We start from the raw sequence: 24,435 nt of genomic DNA, 5'->3' as shown, positions 1-24,435 counted from the left end.
GTCTCTGCACCCTCGCCCTGGGTCCTGTGTGCCACGCCCACTGGGTTTTCTGAAAACCTGTTGTTCTATTAAGACAAGCTGGTGGGATTCCTGGACACTCAGAGGAAAAGGGGGAAGGCCCCTCAGTACCGTCTTCCCTGGCCTCAGAGGACGAAAGGGCTGTCTCAGCAGTGATGCTTGCCCTTGGTGGGGCTCAGAGCTGGGAGGGGCCGGGCCCACCCCCCACCCCCCAGCATCCAGCAGCAGCCATGCCCACCACGGACCTTGTGTCGTCCTGCGTGTCAGAGTGGATGCTCACCTGCTCCGAGGTCTGCAGAATTCAACACACCTTTCAATTTAAAGAATGCTGAAAGGCAGAGAAGCCCCTTCCCACGCTCCTGGACAGCTGCTTGTGGCTGACAGCTGCTTCCACCCAGGGGCACACTGGCCCTGGAGCCGCGCGCGGGCAGCCGGGCCTCCCTCCTTTGTGCTTCAACTAACTCCACGTGACATCTGTTTGGCCACTTTGGAATTATGCTAATAGACTTGCAGAAAGAAGTAAAGCTAAGCAAAGCTGGGCACGATCCCATTCAGAACAACCCATCACTGCCAAGAGCCTCAACAGACCAGAGAAGCACGCGTGCACGTCGGAGGGGCGGGAAAGGATCCTCGGAAAAGGGGAGACGCTTCTCCACCTTCCAGAAAGGGCACCGGGTATGCACATCTGTGGGCATCTCGCTGGGAGCCACGTCCAGGAAAGAAAAGGAGCGCGTGAGCACCGCGTGCCTTCGAGAGGCCGCAGATGGAGGAGGGCCCTGGCGCCAGGCCGGGGGCCGCTGGGCGCGCAGGGAGGCCGTGGGAGGTATGTGTCTAGAGTGCAGGGGCGCCCGCCTGCTGGAGCATGGCACCCGCGCGGGCCAGGCGCGGCGAGGTCGCCGGCACGCAGGAGGCAGGCTGCACACGCATCCCTCTCCACCTCGGAAGGACCCCTCCCCGGTCCCCTCTTTGACAGAAACAGCCCAAAGGAGCCCACACAGAGAGCCGGGGCCTTCGGCTCAGCCACGCCACGGACACACATGCTTCTCTGGGTCCCCAGGAGACCAGCCCACGGAACGGGGTTGGCGCTCACCATCCAAACATCTCCGTGCAAGCCCATCTCTATTTATAACAAGGAGTCTGTGGCGGTGAGGAGCAGCCACCCTTATCTGTCCAGCAGCTGTTTGAGAGCCCTTTCTATGTTCATTCTGTGCCCGACTCGAGTCACGCCCAGATCTATGAGGTCTTCTTTCTGGAGGTTTGGGAGGTGGCTGCCATCGATCTCATTGTCCATGAAGGCCTCTTTATGTTCACCCAGGTTTAGACTTTCCAGCCAGTCTGCCACGTCGGGTTTAGTCCACAGGTGGACAGGCTTAGTTGTAAAAGGCTTATTGGAGATTGGCTGTTGCAGGATGGAGGGGGACGGCGACCTGCTGCGTCCCACTGGGTTCAAGCCAAACAGGTCCCCGGGCGGGGGCTGGCTCGGAAGGCTGAAGACATCCGAAAGGGTGGGTGAGGGGGCCGCAGTGGCGGCAGGCAGCGGGGTGGGCAGGACCTCTTTGTTCAGCTCTGTTGGCGAGACCACAGGGCTGGGGGCGCGTCTGGGTCCTGAGTTCCTGCTCTCGTAGTCCGGGGGCCGGCTCTGCAGGGTGATGGGCTGGGAGGTCCCAGGGCGGACGGTGAAGGTGACCGTCGTGCTCCGTGTACCTGAGACGGTGCTTATGACCTCGGGGCCTCTGAAACGGCAGCAACAGAGAAAACTGTTACAAGTCTGACCACAAAGCAGACGAGGACCTGGTCTCTGGGGAGAGAAACGGAGACACCTAAACCACAGCAGGGCATCTGAGGGCCAGCGTGTCGGCAGAGAGCAAATGCCTTGCCAGGCCAGGCGTGGGTGGGCACAGAGGGGCGGGGGTGGCCAGAACCCCGTCCTGCTACGTCACCACGCCGCCTGAGGAGTGGGGTCTTTTTCAGCAGGAAGGTGCGGCACCTGTTAGGAGACCTTTCCTCATCGCCTGTCAGCCCTGAGGCTTTCTGGCTTCACGGGACGAGGGCAGGGAAGGGCGCCTAGCAGGCCGGCCGCTACATAGTGGGACCTGCCACAGCTACCGGGGTGGTCGTGGGCACTACCCTGTCCGATGAAAGGCCAGGGAAGCAGGCCGGCCGCTGCATAGTGGGACCCCCCCACAGCTCCCGGGGGTGGTAGTGGGCTCTGCCCTGTCTGATCAAAGGGTCGGGGTCGGGGCCCAGTCTGGCTGTGCCCTGTTTTGTTGCTGTGTGGCTGGCTGTTCTCTCTGCCCTGCGTGTGGGTGTGTGTGTGTGTGTGTGAGTAAGGCGGCCAGTGGGTCACAGGGTGCCTCTCAGCCTCCTGGCCCTTCCCCACTGGGTGCTGCATCAAGCGTGGAACCTGCACGTGGTCTGAAGGTGGGGCCTGTGCCGGACTCGGGCTTTGACCCTGTCCTGGGGAGAAGCATTTCCGTGGCCCAGGCGATGCCTGCAGCTGGGACCCCCATCCATCCCCAGGGCTTCAAGTGCGGTTCCCTGGAGGGCCAGGGGCTCCAGGGCTGGATGCTGCACACAGGAGACCCTGCCGAGAGCCTCCACGGGCCTCGGTTACTGGCTGCACTGGTGTCCTGGGTGCCAGCAGGGCAGGGCGGCCCCAGAGGGCCTCTAAGGATGACGCCCCCACCACTCAGAATGAAAAAATGGGAGCCCTGCTGGTCCAGGGCGTCACAGGCAGGGAGCAAGAGACCCCCCCGGCCCCCCGCTCCCAGACCCCAGTCATGGGGAGAGGTGTGCTGTGCACACGGCAAGGATCTGAGACGCCTGCAGATTCTGGGGCCTGGGCTGGACCAGAAGATGCACTGCGGTCCCCACTGAGGGGCCTGTCTCCCCTCTGCTGGGGGAAGGCTCACTGGAACCACTTTGACATGGCAGCCAGGCAGCTGGAGGGACATCCGAGCAGGGGTGGAGCAGCTCCACCCAGCGGGACCTTCCGGGGACAGAGGGCCTTCTGTGCAGCGGGTGAGCATCTCACAGGAGCACGCTGCCTCCTGCGCCTGCGGCCCTGCCGGGGCCGTCCTGCCCGGAGGTGGCCTTGCTCGCTGGCTTTGTCAAGTGCTGCTGCTGCTGCTAAGTCACTTCAGTCATGTCCGACTCTGTGAGACCCCACAGACGGCAGCCCACCAGGCTCTCCTGTCCCTGGGATTCTCCAGGCAAGAACACTGGAGTGGGTTGCCATTGCCTTCTCCAGGAGGCACATTAATCCCCTGGTGAGAGCAGCTCTTTAGACCCAGGCTGCACTTACCCGTGGGTCTCTCTGAGCCAGAGGGTGGGCGTGAGCACCACCCTCCCTTGGGGAACACCCCAGCCATTCCCAGGTAGCTGGGATGCTCTTTAGAAAGAGGGCTCTGCAGGCAGCCGTGCGCGTTGTCAGAAGCAGACCCACGGGTGGGCAGTGAGACCGGGAGACAGGACAGCACTCCAGAGAGAAGGGGGCTCTGCACGCAGCACTTACGTCTGTTCAGCACGACCCTCTTCTGTTACCACCCGTCACGGGAGCAGATGGAAACGACAAGAGGGAATGGGTTGAGACAACACTGCAAAATTAATGACAATTAAAAAAAAAAAAGCAGCTTCTCTCGATGGATGAGATGAAAGCGGAGGCCCGGACGCTAGGCCCTCTCTGGCCGCAGAGCGGGGCGGGCAGTGTACAGCTGCCCAGAGGAGAACATCAGAGGGGCCTGACTCTGCGTGTTCAGCTGGGGAAGCTCACACATCTGCCCTGTGAGACCAGGAGGGTGCTGAGAGGGGGACATAGGCCTCCCTGTGTGGGCCCGGAAGCTGGCTCCCTGCTGGTACCCAGACCCGGGCTCCCGGCTGCCCTCTGTCTTCCGCAGCCTGGGAGGCAGCGATCCGCACGCCTGCTCAGGGAGGCCGTGCTTTGCGTCAAGTCCGCACTGAGGGTTGAGAGGCTGGCAGCTAATAAAGGGGGCGTCAGACCCGGCTCTGTGCTTGCGGCCTGCCCACAGCCCCATGGGGCGTCGCTACGGAAAAGAGGAACCAGAGCGTTCGCGGCGCTGCGTGCAGGTTGCCCGGGGCTGGTCCATCCTGCCCTCCTCCTCAGTGGCTTGATTTACTCTCAGTTAATCAGACGGGTATTATTCACTGGATCTCCTGCTTGCGGAGACCGTTTCGTTGCTAAGCAACCACTGGGTTCCCGGGTGGAACACACAAGAATCTGTTGCCCCGATTTAGAAACAGAGACACACACACTCACGCACACACGCCCTCTCTTGGATTATTGCTCTCTATCCTGCCTCTTCAGTCCAATCCATATGGAAACATGAGAATTAAAACAGAAATCAGGAGTTAATGACACACTCGGAGACGCGCTGTTATTTTATCAGTCAGCACAAGTTGGCTGGGGAAGGGGAAGCCAGTGCTCAGGGGCCTTTTCATCGTGTTTACAGATGCGGTCCGGCCCCTGGACAGTGGCTGGCTGTGGGCCAGAGGCTGCCCAGCGAGGCGGCCTCGGAGTTCTGAGCCCTCTCCGCACAGCCTCCCGCCAGCATGCCCCGCTGGCCCCCTGCGTCCTGTGTGGTTACTCTCGAGTTTGTGGAATGAATCCCTGTCGTGCGTGTAAACGGCGCTTACTTCCAAACTGGTCTAAGTTCTGTCTTCATTAACATTTCTAAAGGTTGGGTGCCAAAAAGACCGGGAAGGTGGCCACGAGGACCCTGGCAGGTCTGCGTCCTGGGCCTGGCCCGTGTGGGGGTCCTCCTGAAAACCGTGGAGTGAACTGGGGTGGAGCATGGATGTGGGCAGCTGGCGGCCCAGGTCAGGAAGTCACGTGACTTGGCCAGGCCGGCAGATGGAGCCAGACGTGGGGGCCACGAGGCTGCCTCGGGTTCACCGGCCCCTCCGACACACCTGGGCAGGTCGAGAAAGCGCCCGGTCTTCAGGGGGCAGTGGCCAACCCCCGACACACGTTGGCTGAGGAGTCCTGGCGTCCAGGCTGGATTGCGGATGGCACTTGAAGGATGAGATGCTGCAGCCGGACCAGAACAGCCTCTCTGCGTGCCGTGTGTGAGGAGATGAGGCAGCGCGCGTTCACCTAATTACCCACAACTTCAGTCACTGACGCTCCCTTAACATTTCAATTGCTGCCGTGAAATGATAAAACCTCCGTGACGGCACCGAGGTGATGAAAGTGCCATTAAGCGGCTTCCATTATCGAGTCAGTTCCGAAGTCTGTGCTCTGGGACCAGCTGGGCAGAGATAATTTTTTAACAACCCAAACTGATTTATTTTGAAACCAAGAGGCTCTCAGGATGATACTGCCGAGAGCCCAGTGAGAAGCTGGAAGCATCGGCCGGGCCAGGCAGTGGGTGTGGGTGCTCAGGGCGGGCACCCCCTGGGAACTGGGCAGTGCTACCCCAACAGGCAGCCTGAACCCCACCTCCCCCGGAGGACCTGGAGCTCCATCGGTGCCTCCGGGAGGTGAAGGCCTGTCCCAGGCTCTTCCGGAGGACCCAGAAGAGTGAGGGGATCCAGAGGGGCTCCTGGAGAGTCAACCAATGCCGCACCCCCTGGATGGAAGCCAGTGGGGTCCCCTGCAAGCATCCACTCACGGTTCTGATCCTCCTCCCAAAGGCCAGAGAACGAAAGCCAAACCCACATTGACCTTCCGCTCCCATGAGAGTGCAGACAAAGCAGAGCTGTCTTGCTTTAAAACAATGCTGGCCTCCTGGCGCAAGCCCCTCTGTTTAAGGTCAAAGTGCATGTGTCAGACTCTCATCTACCTGGGGTCTTCAGAGGGACTGCACGTGGGTCTGCTCCCGGGTTTCCCTGCGTCACTGTGGCCCACTGACCAAACAGCTGCTGGGTCAGCTTCACGAAACAAAAAGTCAGGTTGTGCCAAGCCTTTGCTCAAGTCCTCGAGGGCTGCCACCACTTAGACACAGCCCTTCCCCTTGGCACGCGAGATGCTCGGAGACCCTCCACACAGCCCCTCCCTCTGCGCTGGCCAGTTTCTTCCGGGTGGAGGACGCCTTCCGGCCCCCCAGCTTCGTGCTCGCTGGTCCCAGTGCCTGGATGCTCTGCTCCCGGGTTTTTGCCCAGCTGCATCTCAGGTGGTTCAAATGCCACTTCCTTGAGGAGGGTCACCTCCACCCTGCCCGTTGTCATGACCCGTTAGGACATCTTCATCCCTTTGTAGTTGGTGCCGTGTGCTTTGGGTTTGTCTTGTTATTTCATATCCGCTCCCCCTTAAGAATGTAGCTCTTCAAAGTGGCAGAGACTTTGGATGTTTCCTTGTTCAGCAAGGAATCCTGGGGCCTGGCATGGTGCTTGGCACACACGGAGTGATCAGCTCCCGAGGGCCCAGGGCACCTTGACTATGGACCTGCAGAGAGCCCCTCGGGAGGTCACGGGGATGGGCTGCGGAGACGCCTGGGGACTGCCCTGCAGGTTCTCAGTCATCAGACATGCACGGAAGACCTCCAGGCATCAACTGGACTCAAGGGGCTCCAGAGGCCTCAGAAGAGCCCCGCCCTGGTAAGCTCGGCCCTGCGGGCGTTAAGCTGGGTGACCCTCCTTCTAGGCTGATCCACGGCTCCAGGAGAACGGAGAAGTGGAACCCTGAGGCAGCTCCCCAGGCTGAAGGTCTGCTACTGTGCCTTCCAGCTGAGGGCTCAAGGCCAACCGGTTCTCCTGTCTGCACCCAGGGAAGGCATTCAGGCCCTGCCTCTGGGCCCGTGCTGCCCAGAGTCCTGCATCTGGGCATGCGTAGATGTCAGTGACTGCTCATGCCGTGTGGGCACCGGGTTATAAATAATAGAAAAGACCGTGGGGTCGATCACAGGCAGGGCCTGAACCCTTCAAGTCCATCAGGACTCTACCAGCCGACCTCTGCTTTGAGTCCCCTCCCACCCAGGCAAGCCCAAGGGATGCCTGCCGCTGAGACCCCTCTGCCATGAGCCCTGAGCAGCTCACCCAGCCAGGAGAGGGGCGGGGGAGGCCAGCAGTCTGGATGCCACTGAGAGAGGCCCTGGCCTCCGGGGGCAGTGTCCTGCAGAGCACACAGCCTCCCACACTGCCCAGAGAAGATGCCTTCTACATCTTCCGTACCGCGGACGTCACTGCGACGGAAGCGCCGGTCAGAAGCCCTCGGCCTGGCCTGGCTCTGCCCGCCGCTGCCTGTGCCTGTGGACAGGCTGCCTGCCTCTCGGCGTCTCCATCGTCCCTTCCGAGAAATGAGCGTCACTACCACCTGCTCCCCAGCAGCTGTTAGAAACATTATTCACCCACATCTAAGGCTTTTGTCAAAGGTGAAAGAGATAAAGCATCTTGATTGTTGTATTTTCACATAACCTAGCAACTAAAGACCGGCGCTGTTCCACGACATTTCCTGGTGCTTCTCAAGTGTGTAAGACTTAAGTGTGTGCCTCTCAAGACGTGTGTGTCCACGCGTCTCCCAGAAGTGGGGATCCTGTAAGGACTCTGAATGCCATAGTTAACAATGAGGCCCCTAAAAAGGGTGCTGGTCGGCGTGCGTCTCTCTGTGGATGCTGGCTTGTCAGCGCTCCGAGGAGGACCGTGAACCAGCCATGTGACCTGCTGGACCCACATGGAAAGAGAGCTGCAAAGTCATGGCTCTGGGGACCCACCCTCCTGCAGGATTGCCGATGGATGGACTTGGGTGTTCGAGTCAAACGCTTTGCCCAGCAGGCGTGTGAAAAGTGACCTCGTCAGTTTCAACAGTGAAATGCGGGACTAAAGACCAGCCGGAGGACAGGAGAATGCCGCCCGGGGGACCCGGGAAGTGGTTTGTTTTGGGCGAGGGACACAGAGCACAGAGAATGAGGGCGGGAGGTGCGGGCTCGAGTTGGGGCCTGGCAGAGCCCCGGGGCTTGGGTCTGGGAGCAGCTCCCTGTGTGAGTCCCCCGTTCCAAGGAGGCAGGACCTCACGCTCTGCCAGACACTGTGGGCGCCCATGCGGGCACAACTGCATGCTCCTCTGCCACGATGCGCGCCCTGCTCAGGTAGGCTCTGGGGTCTTCACTCGGGGCACCAGGTCCAGAACTGGCCCCTCCCCAGCCTCAGACCACGGGGGAGGGGAGCAGAGCCCCCGACACACCCTCGATCGCACGCTGCCCACCGGCTGCCCACATGCCCCCTGGATGGCACCCCCCCTGAAACCTCCCAGGGGGGTTCCAGAATGGCCCTTCGGGGTTCTGGCAGATCTGGAGGACGTGGGAGGAGACAGCAGGGCTCCTCCTTGGAAGCCACAGCAGGGACGGCTTGCGTGGCCGGTTCTCATGGCCCGTCTCTGTGTAGGGGGACCACGGCACCGAGTCCAGGCCGGGAGAAAGGAGGCCAACGTGGCTGGCTCCAGGCGCGCCCTCCTGGCGTCTGCTTCGGGAGTGCCGCTGTTCCCCGGGGCACTTCCTGGTCAGCGCTGGACGAGGAATGCCCGTCGAGGGCACTTACCTGGGGGCGAGGCCGGCGGGCTTGGTTCCTGGCGTCGGGTCCAGTCCTTCCCCCGGCTTTGCAGATTTCTCTCGGTTCATTTGCTGCAGGATTGAGTTTAACTCACTAATCACGTTCGCCTTTGGGCCTGAGAGAATCGGGCTTTTGACCTCGGAGACGTCCCCCCACAGCCTGGAGGTCCTTGGCTGGATGACCTTCGTGGGGCCGGGCTGGGCCCCACCAGGCGGCGGCGGAGGTGCAGGTGGGGGGACCACGAAGCTGTCCACGTCCTCCTCCAGCAGCGCGTCGTGGTAGAGGGTGTTGCCTTTGTGGATTATGGGCTTCATTTTTGGCTTGGGAGGTACTGGGGGTTTGTCAACCATAAAGGCTTGCCCGTCTGCATAGACTGTGCAGGTGTCCACGTTCTCCCCGCCCTCGGAGGACAGGGTAGAGATGCTGGACACCGTGGAGATGGTGCTGGTCGTCTCGAGGTGGTGGTCGCTGCTGCCCCGGCTGTCCACCTCCTCGATCCCAGAGTCCGTGACGGCGTCAAAGCTTTCGGGGGGCGGCAGGAATGAGGCGGGCAGACAGTTTGAGAGACCAGCCGGCTTCTTACTGTCTGCGGAGTTGGTTGGCTGGCTGGAGTTCAAGGAAGGGGACTGGGAGGTGTCGTTTTTTTTCTGCTTAACCAGGTCTGAGAGAGCGGGGACAGAAGCAACCCGGTCATCGGGGATATCAAAACTATTGGCAAATTCCAGGGGAGGAGGCAATGGCTCTGTGAAAATAAAATCCTCGTCCAGGTCCACGGATGCCAGAGGCGGGGGAGGGATGCGGAACGGCAGGATCACCGCCTCCTCCACGGAGCCCGCCGCCACGATGGTCCTGCCGGGTGCGGTGGCGGCGGCGGCTGCGGGCTCAGGGCCTGCGGGGGTCGGGAAAGCACCTTCGGTTTCGGGGGCGCCTTCGGGCGCCTCGGATGGCGGATGGTCTGGCTGCGTTTCCAGGTCGGCTTTCTCGTCCTCTTCCTGCAGGAAGTCCTCCGGCCTGGCCGCGTCCACCGTGTGGACCATCAGCAGCCCGGCGGACTTCTGCTGGGAGGCGTCCACGATGCTGACGAGCACGCCCTTCTTGTCGTCCCTGCGCTCCTTGCCTGGGTCCGACTCATACTTGTTCTCCGTCTCCTGCCTCCGCAGGGGCCCCCGCCCGCTCTGCCTGCCGACCGGAGGGAAGCCCGCTTCCCCGCTGGGCCGCATTTTGGTGTCGATGTAGAGAGGCTTGTTGAGGTCGGCCTTGGGGGCCTCCCCTTTGGGGCCCTGCTGGGACTCCTTCAGGGCCCGGTCCCTCGCTGAGAGCACCAGGGCCAGCGGCGAGCTGGGGTCCAGCAGCCGCCCGGTGAGTGGGTGCACGTAGTTCTCGGGGCCGGCAACGTTGATGCTCCGGGGGGGCGCCGCGGGGCTGCCCTCCGGCGCCTTGGCTTGGCCCGGGGCGTTCGGCAGCCTGCCAGCCTCACCCTGAGCTCCGGCCTCGCCCGCACCCACAAAGTGGTTCTCGGGCTCCCGGGGCGCCGGTAACGACAGCGGCTCCGCGCCGTCCTCCTCGCCGGAGCCGCCCTCCTCGGGGAACTTGGAGGGGCGCGCCCGGGGGGCGGGCGGCCCGAGGCCCACGTCCTCGTCCCCCAGGTCCGTGGACAGGAAGGCCGGGGAGTTCCTCCGGGCCTCCAGCCGCTTCTCGCGGTCGCGGACGGCCCCGGCGATGGCGGCGGCGAAGGGGCTGCTGACGGTCAGGCTGTCGTCCGGCCGCAGCTGGCCGGGCTGCTCCGAGGCCTGCGGGTCGGTCTCCACGCTGCTGCCCTGGCTGCTCTTGCCGCTGCTACTGGTGGAGGGCTCCTTGACGATGATGGTGGGGATGGGGATGGAGCACGTCTTCTCGGGGCTGTCCTCCACGTTGGACTGCTTCACCAGCATGCCCTTCCGCCGGGCGGGCTTGGCCGGCACGTACACGGCCTTGCTGGCGATCTTCCCCACCTCGGAGTACGGGTTTTCGGGCATCTGGCCCCTCTTGCCGCGGAAGTTGGCCTGGGGGCCGGCGCCGCGACTGTAGAGGTCCTCGGAGTCCAGGGAGTAGCGGTCGACCTCCCGCCTGTGGTAGAGTCCCTTCTCCCGCACCATGGTGGCCACCGTGTCGGAGCGAGCGGCCGGGGACACCTTGGCAGCGGGGTTCTGGTTGAACGCTGGCTTGATTGTCCCGTAGACTCGTGGAGTTGGGGACTTGGGGCAGTTGTAGGCGGTGGGGGAGGGTGGCGGCGGAGACGGGGGCACTGACTGCGGTGGGGGTGGGATGTCCTCGGAGGTGTCCGGCATGGACAGGCTTCTGGTGAACTTGAGCATTGGCGGGGCCAGAAACTGCCGCTCCTCCTCCGTTATCCCTACAAGTAGAACACAGGTTTAAGTTTACATCACGGTGAGGACAGACAGCCCCGCGATGCTCTGAGGGTGGTGTGACACGTTAAGTCTCCTCCAAACTCACAAGGAATCACGATGCACACTTGTTCACGGAACACAGCACACAAGCCACAATGTCAAGAGGTCACGTGGCCCATTCTGAGCCAGACACAGGACAGGGACTGGGAGGCCCAGAGTGCGTGCTGCTGAGTCCTGTCTGCGGGCTGTTCTGTCTGTCTCCCCGGGGCCGTCCGCAACTTGGGAGAAGCGGCTGGAGGCCAGAAGAACGCCCCGGCCTTCCTGTCCACGGACCTGGGGGATGAGGATGTGGGCATGGGGGCTGTCTGCCCCCTGGGCACGACCCTCCAAGTTCCCCAGGGCAGCGGTGTGACCTGGGGCGGTGAGGGTGTCCCACTTCTTGGGACTGCATGTATGTGTGTGCGTGTGGGTGGGGGGGATGGGGCAGCTGGTATCAGGGGGCTTCTATGCCTTCAGACCTGGCCAGGGTGCCCGGGGAGGCACTCTGGGGTTTGGGACTGAGGCTGTGAAGCTGCCCAATGGAGGCGAGAGGAAAGGCCACACCAGCTGCCGCACCGGCTGAGGGAGGCAGAAGGGGCCGCGGTCCCTGGGGCGGCCTCGTCCACTCGACAGCGGCCCGTTTTGTTGCCTGACTTATCTGGGCCCCCCAAGGGTCCTGGAGTTCCTGGGCCCCGAGGAGGGTGGCTGGTCAGCCCTGACCTTCTAACCAGGACCCCAGGAGTAGCATCCCGAGCGAACACAGCCCCTCTGGGTCCTGAGACCCTCTGGGCTGGGCTGATAGGCCTGGCGGTTCACCACGGTCCCCGCTCATCATGGTCCGACTGCACGACTGGGGGTCCGTCATGAGGTCCCCACTCACGGCTGGGCCGAATGAAGCCTGTGGGGCTGGGTGAGAGGGTCCTGGGGACCCGCGGGGGAGATGGCCGTGTTGAGGCCCAGAGCTCCGGGGTGCCCTTTAGGTGGGCTTCCAGGTTCTTTCCGACAGTTCAAAATATAAAAAACATCACCAGGACGCACTCTGGACCTGGGAAGCGGGAGGCAGACGCGGAGAGACAGGTATGCGGATCCCGATGGGGGGCCATGCAGGGTTTTCAAAGCGGTAACGGAATGGAGAACTTCAATCAAAGAAGCTCCCAGGACAGACTCCAGTAGCGTATCCCAAAGGAAACTTCTGCCCCATAAGGGTATTCCAAATCTCACACGGCTCTTGGGAGGGCATCCCGGCAGGCAGGGACATGGCCCCTGGCCCCGTGTGCCTCCAAGGAGTGATTTACGAATACGCCTTATGGAGGGAACCGTTACATTCACGTTACAGACTCCAAACTGTAAGGTCCACTCACCTGATAGAAAGATTCTGCTGTCTGACAGGAGGAAATCGATTGTTATTGACCAGTTCGAGAGCCGGGGCAGGAGGTGGCGTGCGCGCCGCCCTGCGGGGCCCCGAGCTCCTCGGGGCGGGGGGCTTTGAGGACCCGCAGACGCCACCTCCGCCGTCCCTCATCACTCAGGTCCTGCCTGCCTCGGCCCCCCTCAAACTAGCCACAGCACCACTGGCCGCAGCCCTCGGTGCTGGACACGCCCAGTGTCTGCAGGTGGCCGGAGGGCCTCTGGGAATTCACGCGGCAGAGGCAGGGCTGGACTGTCACACACAGGGGCTGGGTTTAGGGGGTCGAGTTGACCTCGCTCGGAACCGAGTCGGTAGGAAGCATGTGATGTCAACAAGATGGCATCAGTCCCCTCCCCCCACAGTACTGTCCCCCCAGGAAGCGAGACACCGGCCCGGCCACCCCAAGCAGTGTGTCCACTGAGTGTACCCCAGAACGCAGCCGTGGCCATTCGTGGGGGTATGGGCCCACCCTGCCGGTCACTCACCATGCGGGGTGGGGGTGAGGGGATCCCAGAACCTCGCTTGCCCACCGCCACACCCCGTCTGGACTGTGGACTCTCCCCCTGCTGCTATCATCATGGATACTTGGCTTGTGAGGTCGGAGGTCATCTTGGATTTGGACTCCAGAGGACAGGGAAGTTTCAGAGGGTCAGGGGCTCCCGGGGGTGAGACTGGGGGCCTGCCCTCCAGTGGGCAGGCGTGGGGTCAGCGAGGGGCCCCACTGAGGGCCCAGGGCCACCTCTGTGGGTGCAGCTGTGCTGCTTACCTATTGACTTCTGCCTTCGCATTGTACCTCGAGGGAGGCCCAGGAACGGGCCCTTCGGGCTCCCGGGGACAGTGGGCGTCATCACGGCAATGCCCTGGCGTTCATACACGGACTGCAAATCAGAGAGCCAAGTGAGACGTAGTGGACCAGCCTCCATCATGGCCGGCAGACATGGTGCCCTGGCCTTGGAGCCCTGCCACCTGGCTTCCCCCAGCTGTCCTGGGAGCACCTGAGCATCCAGGACCCAGAAGGGGGCCCTACTTGCCCTCAAAACCCTGGTGGCCCCTGCTTGGTGGAGCCAAGGTCTGCCTGACGTCGACTGAGTGAGAGAAGGGCCAGGACGCATGTCCTGGAGGAAACAGCATCCGGCGCTGGGCACTGGACCTGGCCACGTCTGCCTCCGAGGGCAGCAGACGGCAGTGGCCGTGGTGGAGGGCCCACTGAGTGTGGTGTGGAGCGAGCGAGCGTGTGGGACCCGCGGAGGCCCTGCCCTTCTCCCCCGGCCCGGGAGGAGCCCGGCACGCCCCTCCTTTGCACAGGGAGCAGATCCCCTGGCCGGCCCCCACCCCGCCTGCAGCTTCTGGATTGCAAAGCCGAGGTTGCTGGCCGGCCCCCACCCGGAGGCATTGGAGGGCGACTCAGGGCACAGATGGATTAGAGCCCCAAGGACACCTAGGCGCGAGCTCTAAGGGGTCTGCTCCTCTGAGACCCCACCTCCCCGGGCTCTGGGCTCCGCCCGGCCGGCCCTGCTCTCTCGCCGGTGCTGGGCTTGGAGTCTCTGGGACAGGGTGGGTGTGGGGCTACCACGAAGGGTAGTCGCCCCCGGAGGGCCTGAGATGGGGGGGCAGCGTGAACATCCTGTTACCATTAACGTGTATTACAGGAAATCAGCACATCAAATTAACGACACTCACGGGTGTCATTAAGAAAGGTGAAAGAAAGCACAAGTGTCCGTCGCTCAGCCGTGTCCAACTGTCTGCGACCCCATGGACTGTAGCCAACCAAGCCCCTCTGGGATTCTCCAGGCAAGAATATTGGAGTGGGTTGCCATGCCCTCCTCTAGGGAATTTTCCCAACCCAGAGATCGAACACAGGTCTCCGGCATTGCAGGCAGATTCTTTGCCATCTGAGGTGTGCCGGTTCGGCATTATTAAGAAAAGGCAAGATTAAACAGTGAGTCAGTCTGAAGCGGCGTCAGAGAAAATACTTCAGTGTTACGGACAGCACTCAGCTCTGGCCACAGGCTCGAAGCTGGGGGTGCAGAGAGCCATGTCTGGGACCTGAGAGAAGCAGCCTGCTGGGCTCGGCTGGCGGCCAGTGGTCTCTGCCACTGCCCAGGCAGGACGTGGCCCCTGGGACTCATGGGGGCCTGAGACCTCGGAGAGGCAGGATCCCCGGTGTGTGCTAGGACTCAGCTTGCCACGAGGGTGGGGTTGGGCTTCTTCCACCTGGAGGCTTGCTTTGCTCCAGGTGTCCTGTGGGAGGACCCTCAGTGCAAGGGAGCGGGTCCACGGTGAGTGGTCAGTCCTCTGCTGCCAGTCTCCCCTGGACTGGGGTGCCCGCCTGGTGTGCTCAGATCAGGGCTCCAGGTGTGGAGGCCAGGGAGGGTGATCCGGCACTGCGAGGTCTGCCCACACCCACCTGCGGCCCCTCCCCGGCCCAGCCACTCACGTTCATGTCCGAGACGGAGGGGAAGCACCGGCTGGTGGGCCGCTGCTTGATGGTGGCCACCCTGGACTCCAGCGCCACGCTCTCGGCAGCCCGGGATGGCTTGGAGGCTGGGACGATCTCCTCGGGTTTATCTGCAACGGGAACAGGACCGTCAGGATGGGCGTCAGTGACTGAGGCCCCAAAACACAATGGGGCAGGGGGCTGTTAGCAAAGTGCCCACGTGCCTTTTGCGTTTGAAGAAAGCTTTTCTCGTGCAAGTGGTACGGAGCATGCATGCCTCAGCCACCAGCATGGACATGGACAGGACCCGGCCCCCTGCCCTGCACGTGGACCGGAGGGCGAGGAGACCCTCCCGACAGCAACACTGCCCTCAAGGCCCTGGGACTTGAGGGTCTTGCTTTGTTCACACTAGAGCTGCTCATTCTGGGAGGTGGGAGCTCAGTCAACGTTGTGAATTTCTAAGAGCTCAGAGGTGTGGCTCCTCTGTAAATGCAGTTGCTAGGGTCTCAGGACCCAGCACCCAAGGATGGAGGCGACTGGGCAGTGTGGGTGTAGGCAGGGGTGGGGCTCGGGAGCAGAGGCAGCCCCCCAACTCAGGGGCCAGTGGAAGTCTAGGCTTTGCTGTGTGTGTGGGGTCCCCTTCCCCCCAGAAGGTGGACCTTCTCAGTGGCTTGTGAATAAGCAAGTTGAGGATCAGTTATTAGTGAAGCTTACAGCTTAAGAAATTATTTGAAAATGTAAATTTAAAGGTTTTTTTTGTGGGGGGGGACCCGGCAACTGCACTCAGGCACCAGCATCTGGAAGGGAGCCTGGTTTGCTGAGACGGGAGGCGCCCCTGGGGAGCAGGAAGCCAGTGTGAGGAGGGCCTGGTGGGACCCCGTGAGGTGCTGCACGCTCCTCGCAGTCCCAGAGCGTTCTGTCCACGCCTGAGGTCTTCTCTGAGCTGAACCCAGCCCCTTCTGGGGTCCTGTGATGCCCCACAAAACTCGTGCCGTCAGAAAGGCCCAGGCTTCTGGGGTCTTGGCAGACCCCAAGCTGCGAGGGCAGCGTTGAGTCACAGGACTGGCACCCTGGTGCCCGGTTTAAGCTGCTGCAGCAGCTGCCTTTAGCAGGGGTCATCCAGGAGGAGCTCGGCCCCTGGAAGACTTCTTCCAGACCCCCAACAAGAGGGGCCCAAAGGGGCCAGTCCACCACCAACAGGCAGGATGCTGGCTTCTCGGGACCACATCCTGGACCAGGGCCAGGGTCCCACAGTGCCAGCGCACCTGGCCCAAAAGGCAGAGGGGTTCAGGCGACGGCAGCATGGGGGGATCCCCCAGCGATCCTCCTTGCCCTGGGACCCACAGCTCTTCCAGCCTTTCCCCCGTGGCTGTGTGGGTCATAGTAAGTGTCCGCCCTTTTGGAGTCGGTCGGAAGCACCCGTGTCCGGTGGGGACCCCCCATCCACGGTCACCGTGCTCTTGCCCGCCGTGTTTCCGGGGCCAGGAACCCTCTTGCCTCGCGAGGCCCTGCGCCCACCCCTGTCCCAGCAGCGCGCCTCCTCTGTGAAGCCGGTGCCCTCGGGCCTGGGCCGGGGTTCTCTCCGGGTGGGGCTCTCACTGTTGCTGTGCTGTGCTCCCCCACCTCCTGCCCCTCCAGCTGTGGGACACGGGATCCTCGGGTGGCCCCCTTGGCAGGCCTGTGATGACCGCAGGTCCCCCTGGCCCGTCCCCGGAATCCAGGCCCCTCACGCTGGCTGCCGGCCTTGTTTCTGCTGGGGTGTGGCTCTTTCTCCAGGGATGGCGGAGGTCAGGGCTGGCTCCCGCGCAGAGATGTCCATCCACGGGTCTGACCATCTTCTTGGGCCTAGCCTCAGCTTCAGCCTATGCAGCTCAGGCATGCTGCCCTTCCCCTGGGTGAGGGGATGCCCCCGTTAGGGCAAGGCCGAGTGGCTGCAGCCTGCAGGGCCTCCCATGGGGGCCCAGTGAGGGGCTCCAGAGCAGGAGGGAGCTCCTGACGCAGACAGTTACACAGCTGGGTCTTTGAGACCTCCTGTCCCTAGCGGGACCCCGCAAGTCCACGTCTGGGGTTTGCCCAGCTCACAGGGCTGGTCCACCCCACTGAGCAGGCTGGACCATGAGCCAGGATCCTCACAGGCCTGGACTGAGCCAGCAGACACTGTGGTCTTGGGGTCCCAGGCGTGTGGCAGGCACTGCCGAAAGCCCTCAACGGTGGGTGTGCGCAGGGGAGGCAAAGGCGACCCTGCTGGGACTTCGGGGCGCCTTCATGCCGTTTCTCATCTTAACAAGAGCTCGGTTGTAGGGGGACTGTCCCCATCCTGCAGACTGAATAACCGAGGAGCGGACGCCTTTTGCGCTGCTGGAACTCCAGGACCAGGGGGGAGCTCGCCAAGCCCTGGCCGAGGGAGGAAATCCGGGCTTGCCGTTGGAACAGGCTGCCTGATCAGGCTGATTGAGAAGTCAGCATTGTGCTCACCACACGGCGTCCAGATGGGTGGTTTGGGGGTGTATTTGGAGGTGTATCCCTGGAGCCACGGTGACCCTGAAGTGGACAATCCCGGCCTTTGTGTAAACCTTTGCCCTCTGGTCTCCATGTCCCTTACGCATTCTTTGGAGCCGGGACACACGAGAGCATCTTGTTCTGCGGGGGTTGTGTTGGGGGCTGTTATTCTGTTTCTCAGTGAGGGTGGGTTAGTGTGGTTTCTTCAATTCAGATGCAGACGGCAGCTCTGGGCCACGTGCCCCGGGGCGCGGGCCCCTCCCGGCCTCGGCTCGAGCCGGGGCAGCCTTCTTCACTGGCACACGAAGGCTTTTCAGGAACGCTGCGAGACCAGGTTTTTGTTCTTGCTTCTAGGCTCATGGGATTATTCTGCTTCATTTACACAAGCCTGGGATTGGGTCTCTGTCGGTGCTGAGATTAGTGAGTCCAGCCCTGCGGCCTTACAGTGAAGCACTCCAAGGCCGGAGGCCACCCTGCCGACAAGGCTGGAAAACTGTCAAGTCTTCAGAAACAATCTAGGAATGAACTGATGCAAACACCTCGGAAGTGACCCTGTATTTTCATTTTCTAAGCAAACATATGGCACGGTGCCCACCGTCCACAGGCTGCACACTTCCTGGGTCAGGGGGGTGGATGTCAAGCATCGGGGGGCAGGCCTCAGGCAGCCCCGTCTCTCTTGGGGACCAGAGCATGAGTGGGGTGCTCCTGCCTGACCCCAGAGACCCCAGGCGCGAGCACTGCCCCAAGCATAGGCTGAGTCGCCCGCGTGCCCGAGCTCTCCTGCCGGGGAAGCCCCAGGTCGTTCAGCAGACGTCACTGACGTGGTCTGCAGGAGGGAGGCATCGAATCGAGGAGTGGAATGACCCCCCCAAGTTGGGGCAAGGAGGGGAAGCCGACGCCAGGCTGACACCAGACACCAGTGGCCGAGTCTCCCCCGGGGGGAAACGGGGCACCCACCCACCGCAGACCACCCCCCATCCCTGGACCCCCATCTGTCCGGGGCCACGTTCTGGGCTGGATCCAGCACCCCCGCTCCTCAGAACCATCGGGAGAGCGACCCCCGCTGCTCCAGAAACGCCTGGCACGGCTAAGATTCGGACTCTCAGATCCCACGGCGATTCGGGCGGTCACTTCACAAAATGCGTCCTAATCTCGGGGATGTCCAGGAAGCCTGTCCCTCCTTGTGACCTTGAACAGGGGGTCCTGCCGGCCCCCTGGAGGTGGCCAGCCTCGCCGTGTCTCAGGTGAGAGGGCACCCGTAGGGTCTCCTCCATGACATGGTTCCCGAGGAAGCTAAGCTCTGATGGCACCAGATGGCACAGACCAGCCGCTCCCGGGGAAGCGGCAGCTGTCGGCCAGCCGCCCATCTCTTTAATCTTCCCAGGGGAGGCTGTGCGGGAGTGCCGGGGGCGGGGCGGGCCGCCCTGGCCCCCGCAGGCCCAGAGCAGCGGTGAAGCTGGTCCCTCCCCTCTGGCCCGGCTTCTGCTTGGACCCGCCCCGGCCCAGTGTGGCCCTCGCGGTGGCCCTGGCTCCCCGCCAGCAGCCACGTGGACAACCTCTGGGGACAGAGCAGGTCCTCGGGAGATTCCTCAGGGACTAAGTGTGGCATCTAAGCTCAAACTCAGATTCACTTTCAACTCTCTCAGCTGTGCAAAGGGAGATGGGCCCCTCCAGGAGCCCTGCCTGTCCTGTGTGACTCCGTCCCGGCCCAGGTGGCTACGCGTCTGTACTTGTCCTCTTGCAGTCCGGGGGCCGCTGGGGGCCCTGGGCTGGGCGGGGCCAGGCCGCACGTGCCCCCGACGCTGGGCCAGCCCGAGTCTGAGCTGCTCCTCCTGGCGGCAGCCCTCTCTGCCAGCCCAATGACAGCCATGGGGCTCCTGTGGCCCACATGCAGGGCCTCTTCTGGAAGGCGCAGTGGGCAGAAACAGTGGTTCATGCCAGCTGGCCTTGGCCTTGGCTTTGGACTGAAGCGGGTTCAGAGGGTAAGGTGAGCCCAGGGAACTTCCTGTGCCCCGGGCATCCACCCCACGGTCAAGAGGGTGATCGAGCCTGGAAAGCCCACTGGGAATCTCCGAGCAGGGGGTTGGGGGGGTGGAGGCCCAGGACCGCTGCAGAGAGAGGCTGTCGGGGTCAGCCTGCCTCGGGAGACTGTGGGTGAGAGAGGTGTGTTCTGGTGCTCCCGGACCCAAGACCCCAGATGCGGTCCCTCCGGACTCCAAGGACCACTGCCCTGACCCCCGCCATCTCGGTGTTTTGCGTTCTGCGTTGTGTCTTAGTGGCAGTGCCCGGGCCTGCGAGAGAGTCCCCTCCTTCCTCTGCACTGGTAACTCTCCAGCGACCGGGTGAGAAACACCCCGCCGTGGGCCCTGCTGGCGAGGGGCACGTCCACGGGGGCCTGGCTGCTGGGGGCGGGAGGGGCTGCCCACAGAGCGGAGGCTGGGTCCTCTGCGCCACCGCCAGCCGGGGGCAGGGAGCGTGTGGTCTGGCAGTGCCCCTCCCCTCCGGTTCCAGGGCAGCCTTCCTGCCCGTGGAGAGTGGGCTTCCTGGACAGCAGGCATTTTCTGGGCGTTAAGGGGCAGCGGTCCCTGCCCACGGCAAAGGGCAGTCAGCGATTTGCGTGCCAGGGGCCCTGCTAGCCTGCACCCGAACCACCAGCCCGCAGGAAGGCCTCCCAGCCCCGACCCAGGCAGGCCCCATTGGACGACGGGGGACACGTCAATGACGTGGACACGACTCGGGGAGACGCAGACACGCTGGGCGAGAACAGACGGGGAGAGGCGGGGCAGACGCCAAACGAGACGGGACGCGTCCCGGGCTGGGCCTCCCCCCGGAGGACCCCGAGCAGGGAGGAGACAGTACGGGTCACGACACACTCTGGACATCGAGTGAGGGCCACGGGGTGGGGGGGGCTCGCCCCTTACCCTTCTTCTTCCGGACGGAGGCTTGCAAACAGAAAGGGCAAGTGTGAGTCCCAGGGCAGCGGGGGTGGGGCGGCGACTCCCAGGGCCCAGGTCGGGCTCCCTTGCTGAAGGCCTGATGACCGCCCACTCCACCACGGGGGCCCGTGGTCCGAGGCAGATGCAGGCGGGTGAGGGGGCGCGGTCCACTCTCCTGGGACCTGGGGGCCTGCCCTGTCTGCAGAGGACAAGGGGGTCTCCTCTCACAGCTCCTGCCCCCCCGCCGCAGTGGGCGTCACAGGCCGACAGCTCTCAGGAAGGACCCTCAGCCCTGGGCTGACGCAGCTGGAGCTCCCCCGAGAGGTGACCTGCCTGTGGGTCGTCCTGGGGGAGCCCTCGTGGCAAACGCCACCGGCTTTAGGGAAGCTCACATGGACAGTCACACCGCTGTCCCTCTCGGGGGACTGGGCCAGGCCTGGGGTGCAGGGGGTAGTTTCTGGAGAGTCTTGTTTGGACAGACAAGGTGTGGTCCAGAAGGGGCCGGAGGGAGGGGGCTCTGGCGGGGCTGGGAGGCCCTATGGCAGGGCTGCCGGTTTCTAGAAGACCTAGGCCGTCGACCCAGTTGTAGGTCTAGCCCCAGGATGCGGCGATGGGCAAGGGGCGCTCAAGAGGGCTGGCCTGGGCCCCGGGAGACCCTGACAGAGGAGCCGCAGATGGGGAGAGGCCTCTGTGTCCTTCTTCTGGACGGAAGGGCCCAAGGGTCTCCCCCTTAAGGCTGGGGCCCGGTCAGAGCCCCTGGAGAGTCCCAGACCAGCGAGGGTGCTCAGACCTCACCCCCTAGACCGGCTGGGCCTGCGGGGCCAGGCTCTGCATCAGGGCTGGTTTTGTGCTCCTGGAAGCTGCCCTGTGCCAAGTCATAGATGCTACCCTTCTTCTCTGTCTGCCAAGCCCTCTCAGCCAAGAGAGCCTTCAGCCCCTGGCCGCTCCTGCGTGGTCAGAGCAGCCTCCTCGGGGACGTGTCCCTGAGCCGTGGTCCCTGACCCGGGGGGTCCCTGACCCTCCAGGATGGCAGCTCGCCAGCACCGGGTGCCACCCTTGTTATAAGCCATGCAGCCGCTAGGCCAGGGGCCCACGTGGCTCTGCGCACCCTCCCCAGGCCATGCCCTGGGGCCCAGCGGACACAGCCCTCTGTCCCTTCTGGTCCTCTCGAGACGGCCCCAGCAAGCCCCGTGCCCTGGCCTGCAGCCCACCAGCCCACTGCTGTCTGCACCCGCCCCCGGGGCCACGGCCTTCTGGATCAAGCCACGCGTGAGAGGAAAGATCTCGCGGGCACCCTAGACCGCAGGGGTCTGCTTACCTTTATCCACTAGTGAGAGGCCCAAAAATTCAAAACAAAACAATGTTAGACGAAACAAGAGAGAGGAGGCCCAATGGCGAAGCTCCCCCGAGCCCAGGAGCGACGAGGGGGCCAGCGCGGGAGACCGCACTCAGGGAGGCTTCCTGATACCCTCCTGGGCGCTGGGGCCAGGAGAGGGGCAAGCGGGCAAGCGGGGGAACCATGCACAGGCTGGGGCTCTGCGAGGCCAGTCTGCGGGCACGCTGGGCGCTGGGCCAGGGCAGGCGGGAGCCGGCACTTACCGAGCTCCTCCAGCTCTGAGGTCATGGACTTGGAGCGCAGGGTGAGGGCCGTGGTTGGAGCTCGCTTTGGAGGCGGAGGAGCTGGGAGGGGACGGGCGGGAGAGACGGAGGTGAGAGCCTGGCCCCGGGATGCCGCCCTCGCTCGTCCTTCCAGAAGGGTCAGGAGGGCCCTGACTTGCTGGGATGGCTCAGATGGGCCTCTCCCCAGGGTAGGGAGCTGGCGGTGGTCACAGGAAGTGCTGGAAGTTCTCACATGCGCCTCCAGCCTCCTAAGGGGGTGCATCTGGTCTGCTCCTGGCTGCCCTCTGCAGGCCTCACTCAGGCCCAGTGTCCCTCAGCTGTGACCGCTCTTGGGGAGGCGGGGTGGGCCCTTGGACCTCTGCCTTCCCCGGGCCCAGGCCGTGAGCTGCTGCAGTGGCCGATGCAAGTGTTTGGAGCGGGAGCCCCAGGCCCCCGTCTGTCTGCTGAGCACAGCCGGGCCTGAGGCCGGGGTGGCCCTTACCTCTTAAGTGCCCTTTCCGACTTGTTTCCTGCTCTCAGTGGGGGACTGGGAGCCCTGCGGAGGGCGAGCGATGGGGTGCCCTGCAGGTGCCTGAGCCCAGGACGCAGGGAGACAGGCCCCCGCCCTGCTCCCTGCGTCCCTCGGGCAGGCTGGGGGCGGGGGCGGGGGCAGGCACCTTTCTTCCGGGCGGTGTCATCCGGGTCCAGACTCCTGGTCACCGTGACCACCTTGAGGACCAGGTGATTCCCTCCCTGGCGGATCATGGTCACGACCTGCCGGTGGCCAACCTTGACGACGTTCTCGTTGTTCACCTGCCGGGAGAGGAGGCGGGCGGTGAGCCCAGCGGAGGGGTCGCAGGTGGGCGGGCCCCGTGGGAGCGAGGGTGGTCCTCAGGGAAACTGGGAAGCCGAGGCCCGGGCGCCGGCCAGGGCTGCTTCCTGGGAGTGAACGTCCCCGCAGCTGCCGGGGGACAGGACTACCTCCTGGGCGGGCTGAGCCTCAGAGATGTCTCCCCGGGCAGCCCCAGGAGCAGCTTCTGGGCGGCCAGCTTCGCGCCGAAACCCAGCATAGGCTCCCTGCCCGGTGGGCCTTCCACGTGCATGGTTAGGAGGGAACGCGACACTTGGCTGCCTTGTCCCTCTCCCGGACACCCCCGTTCCTTCCGGGCACTCCCTCCTTCCTCCTCTCTGGTCCAGAGGCCAGAAAAGACGGAAAGCTTGGCTGGGGAGGTGCTAAGGCCGATGCGTCACTCTGTTACTCGGAGGGACAACCGGTCCCGGGACCCTGACCCTAGGGTCACCAGGATCACCTTGGCTGATACGCCGTCCAGCAGAGCCCCTTGGCCGGGAGCTCTTGGTGCTGGTCACAGCCTGTTCGTGCCCTCTGACCCCCATCCATCCCTACTGGGATGGTGCTCGCGGCACGAAGGCACACAAGACCCCAGAGATGTCTGGTGGGCTGGTGGGGCCTGAGCCCCCCGCACTGGGCACCTCCCAGGGCTCAGCCGGGCTGCAGGCCCCTGTTCCCACCGCCCTCCACCTCTCCCGAGCCCACCACCGAGAGGAAGGCAGGCCTGGCTGAGAGCAGGGGGCCGAGCTGCCCCTGAGCCACCTCCCCTGATCGCCAGGGCTCCACGGCTCCAGCCCGGTCCCCTCCCTCACGCCCCCGGCACCGACATGCCGCCCAGGTGGGCTCCGTCCCCTGCTATCCCCTCCCCCACAGCTCCTGGTGTGAGTGCTGGGCATGGAGGGTGAAGCCTGTGACCACTCTGAGCACTGCCCAGGTGATCGAGGACTAATAAGCACCCAGCACCCCGCGCATCCTGTGGCTGCCTGGCCCTGTTTTGCTCTACTTCTCGGCCTGCCGTGGATTCCTGAAACACGCTCAGTGCAATGGAGCCACAGGTTCACCAGCGTGGTGCATCTTTGCAGATGCAACAGACACCCCAGGTGTCTTTACCGTCTGGGCCACCACGGAATCTGCAAAGACACAGTGGATGGGCTTAATAGCAGAATGGATATGACAGAGAAAAGAGTGAACCTCAATATGGAAATAGAACTTATCCAGTATGAAGAGAGAGGAGGTTTTCAAAAGTGAACACAGTGTTAAGGACTCGTGGGCAAAATATGAAAGATTATTTTATCCTTATTAAACAGATATGACTGTTTTAGGCGGAAATGATACTGGTCTGTGGGGCTTTTAATGTGGGTAAATGTCCGTGGGACAGTTGTAGCAGGGCTGAGGCAGACACATCGATAAGGTTGTCAAGTTTTATGCTTTATGTGAAGTGTGCACTATGAATTCTGAGCGGGTGGAAGAAGTTAAGGATGTACACTGCAATTCTGGAGCCACCACTGAAGAGAATGGAAAGAGACAGAGCTAAAAGCAGATAAAACGGAGTTTTACAAGTAGTCAAATAATCCAAAATAAAGCGGAAAAGGGAGAAGAGAGGAGAGCTGAAGAGCAGCAGAAGGCAAGCTGAACGGCATCAGAAGTCAATGCGATGAGACTCCAGGTAAAAAGCAGGCATTGTTTAAAAAAAACACACACACACACCATGGAAAAGGAGGGCCCGAATACGCTGTCGGCGCACTCAACACAGATTAAAA

The 24,435-nt window shown here is 63.1% G+C and overlaps 1 protein-coding gene across 2 annotated transcripts in view; it reads right to left on the bottom strand.

Moving 5' to 3' along the window:
• Positions 1-1,067: 1,067 nt before the first annotated feature.
• SHANK2 (SH3 and multiple ankyrin repeat domains 2) overlaps positions 1,068-24,435 on the bottom strand; it is a 468,460-nt gene continuing 445,092 nt past the window's right edge. For both annotated transcript variants that reach the window (XM_055580557.1, XM_055580558.1), the window contains 9 exons: positions 22,503-22,638; positions 21,826-21,906; positions 21,545-21,553; positions 20,212-20,232; positions 14,792-14,922; positions 13,121-13,232; positions 12,308-12,328; positions 8,509-10,912; positions 1,068-1,751 (listed from right to left, as the gene is read on the bottom strand). In XM_055580557.1, the coding sequence (XP_055436532.1) occupies positions 1,181-1,751; positions 8,509-10,912; positions 12,308-12,328; positions 13,121-13,232; positions 14,792-14,922; positions 20,212-20,232; positions 21,545-21,553; positions 21,826-21,906; positions 22,503-22,638 (3,486 nt within the window). In that variant the 3' untranslated portion in view covers positions 1,068-1,180. The remainder of the gene's footprint in view (positions 1,752-8,508; positions 10,913-12,307; positions 12,329-13,120; positions 13,233-14,791; positions 14,923-20,211; positions 20,233-21,544; positions 21,554-21,825; positions 21,907-22,502; positions 22,639-24,435) is intronic.

Source organism: Bubalus kerabau, chromosome 5 (genome assembly GCF_029407905.1).
Source record: "Bubalus kerabau isolate K-KA32 ecotype Philippines breed swamp buffalo chromosome 5, PCC_UOA_SB_1v2, whole genome shotgun sequence".
Classification (NCBI taxonomy): Eukaryota; Metazoa; Chordata; class Mammalia; order Artiodactyla; family Bovidae; genus Bubalus; species Bubalus kerabau.
Note: the sequence above shows the minus strand (reverse complement) of the source record. Positions and strands in the feature narration are given on the sequence as shown.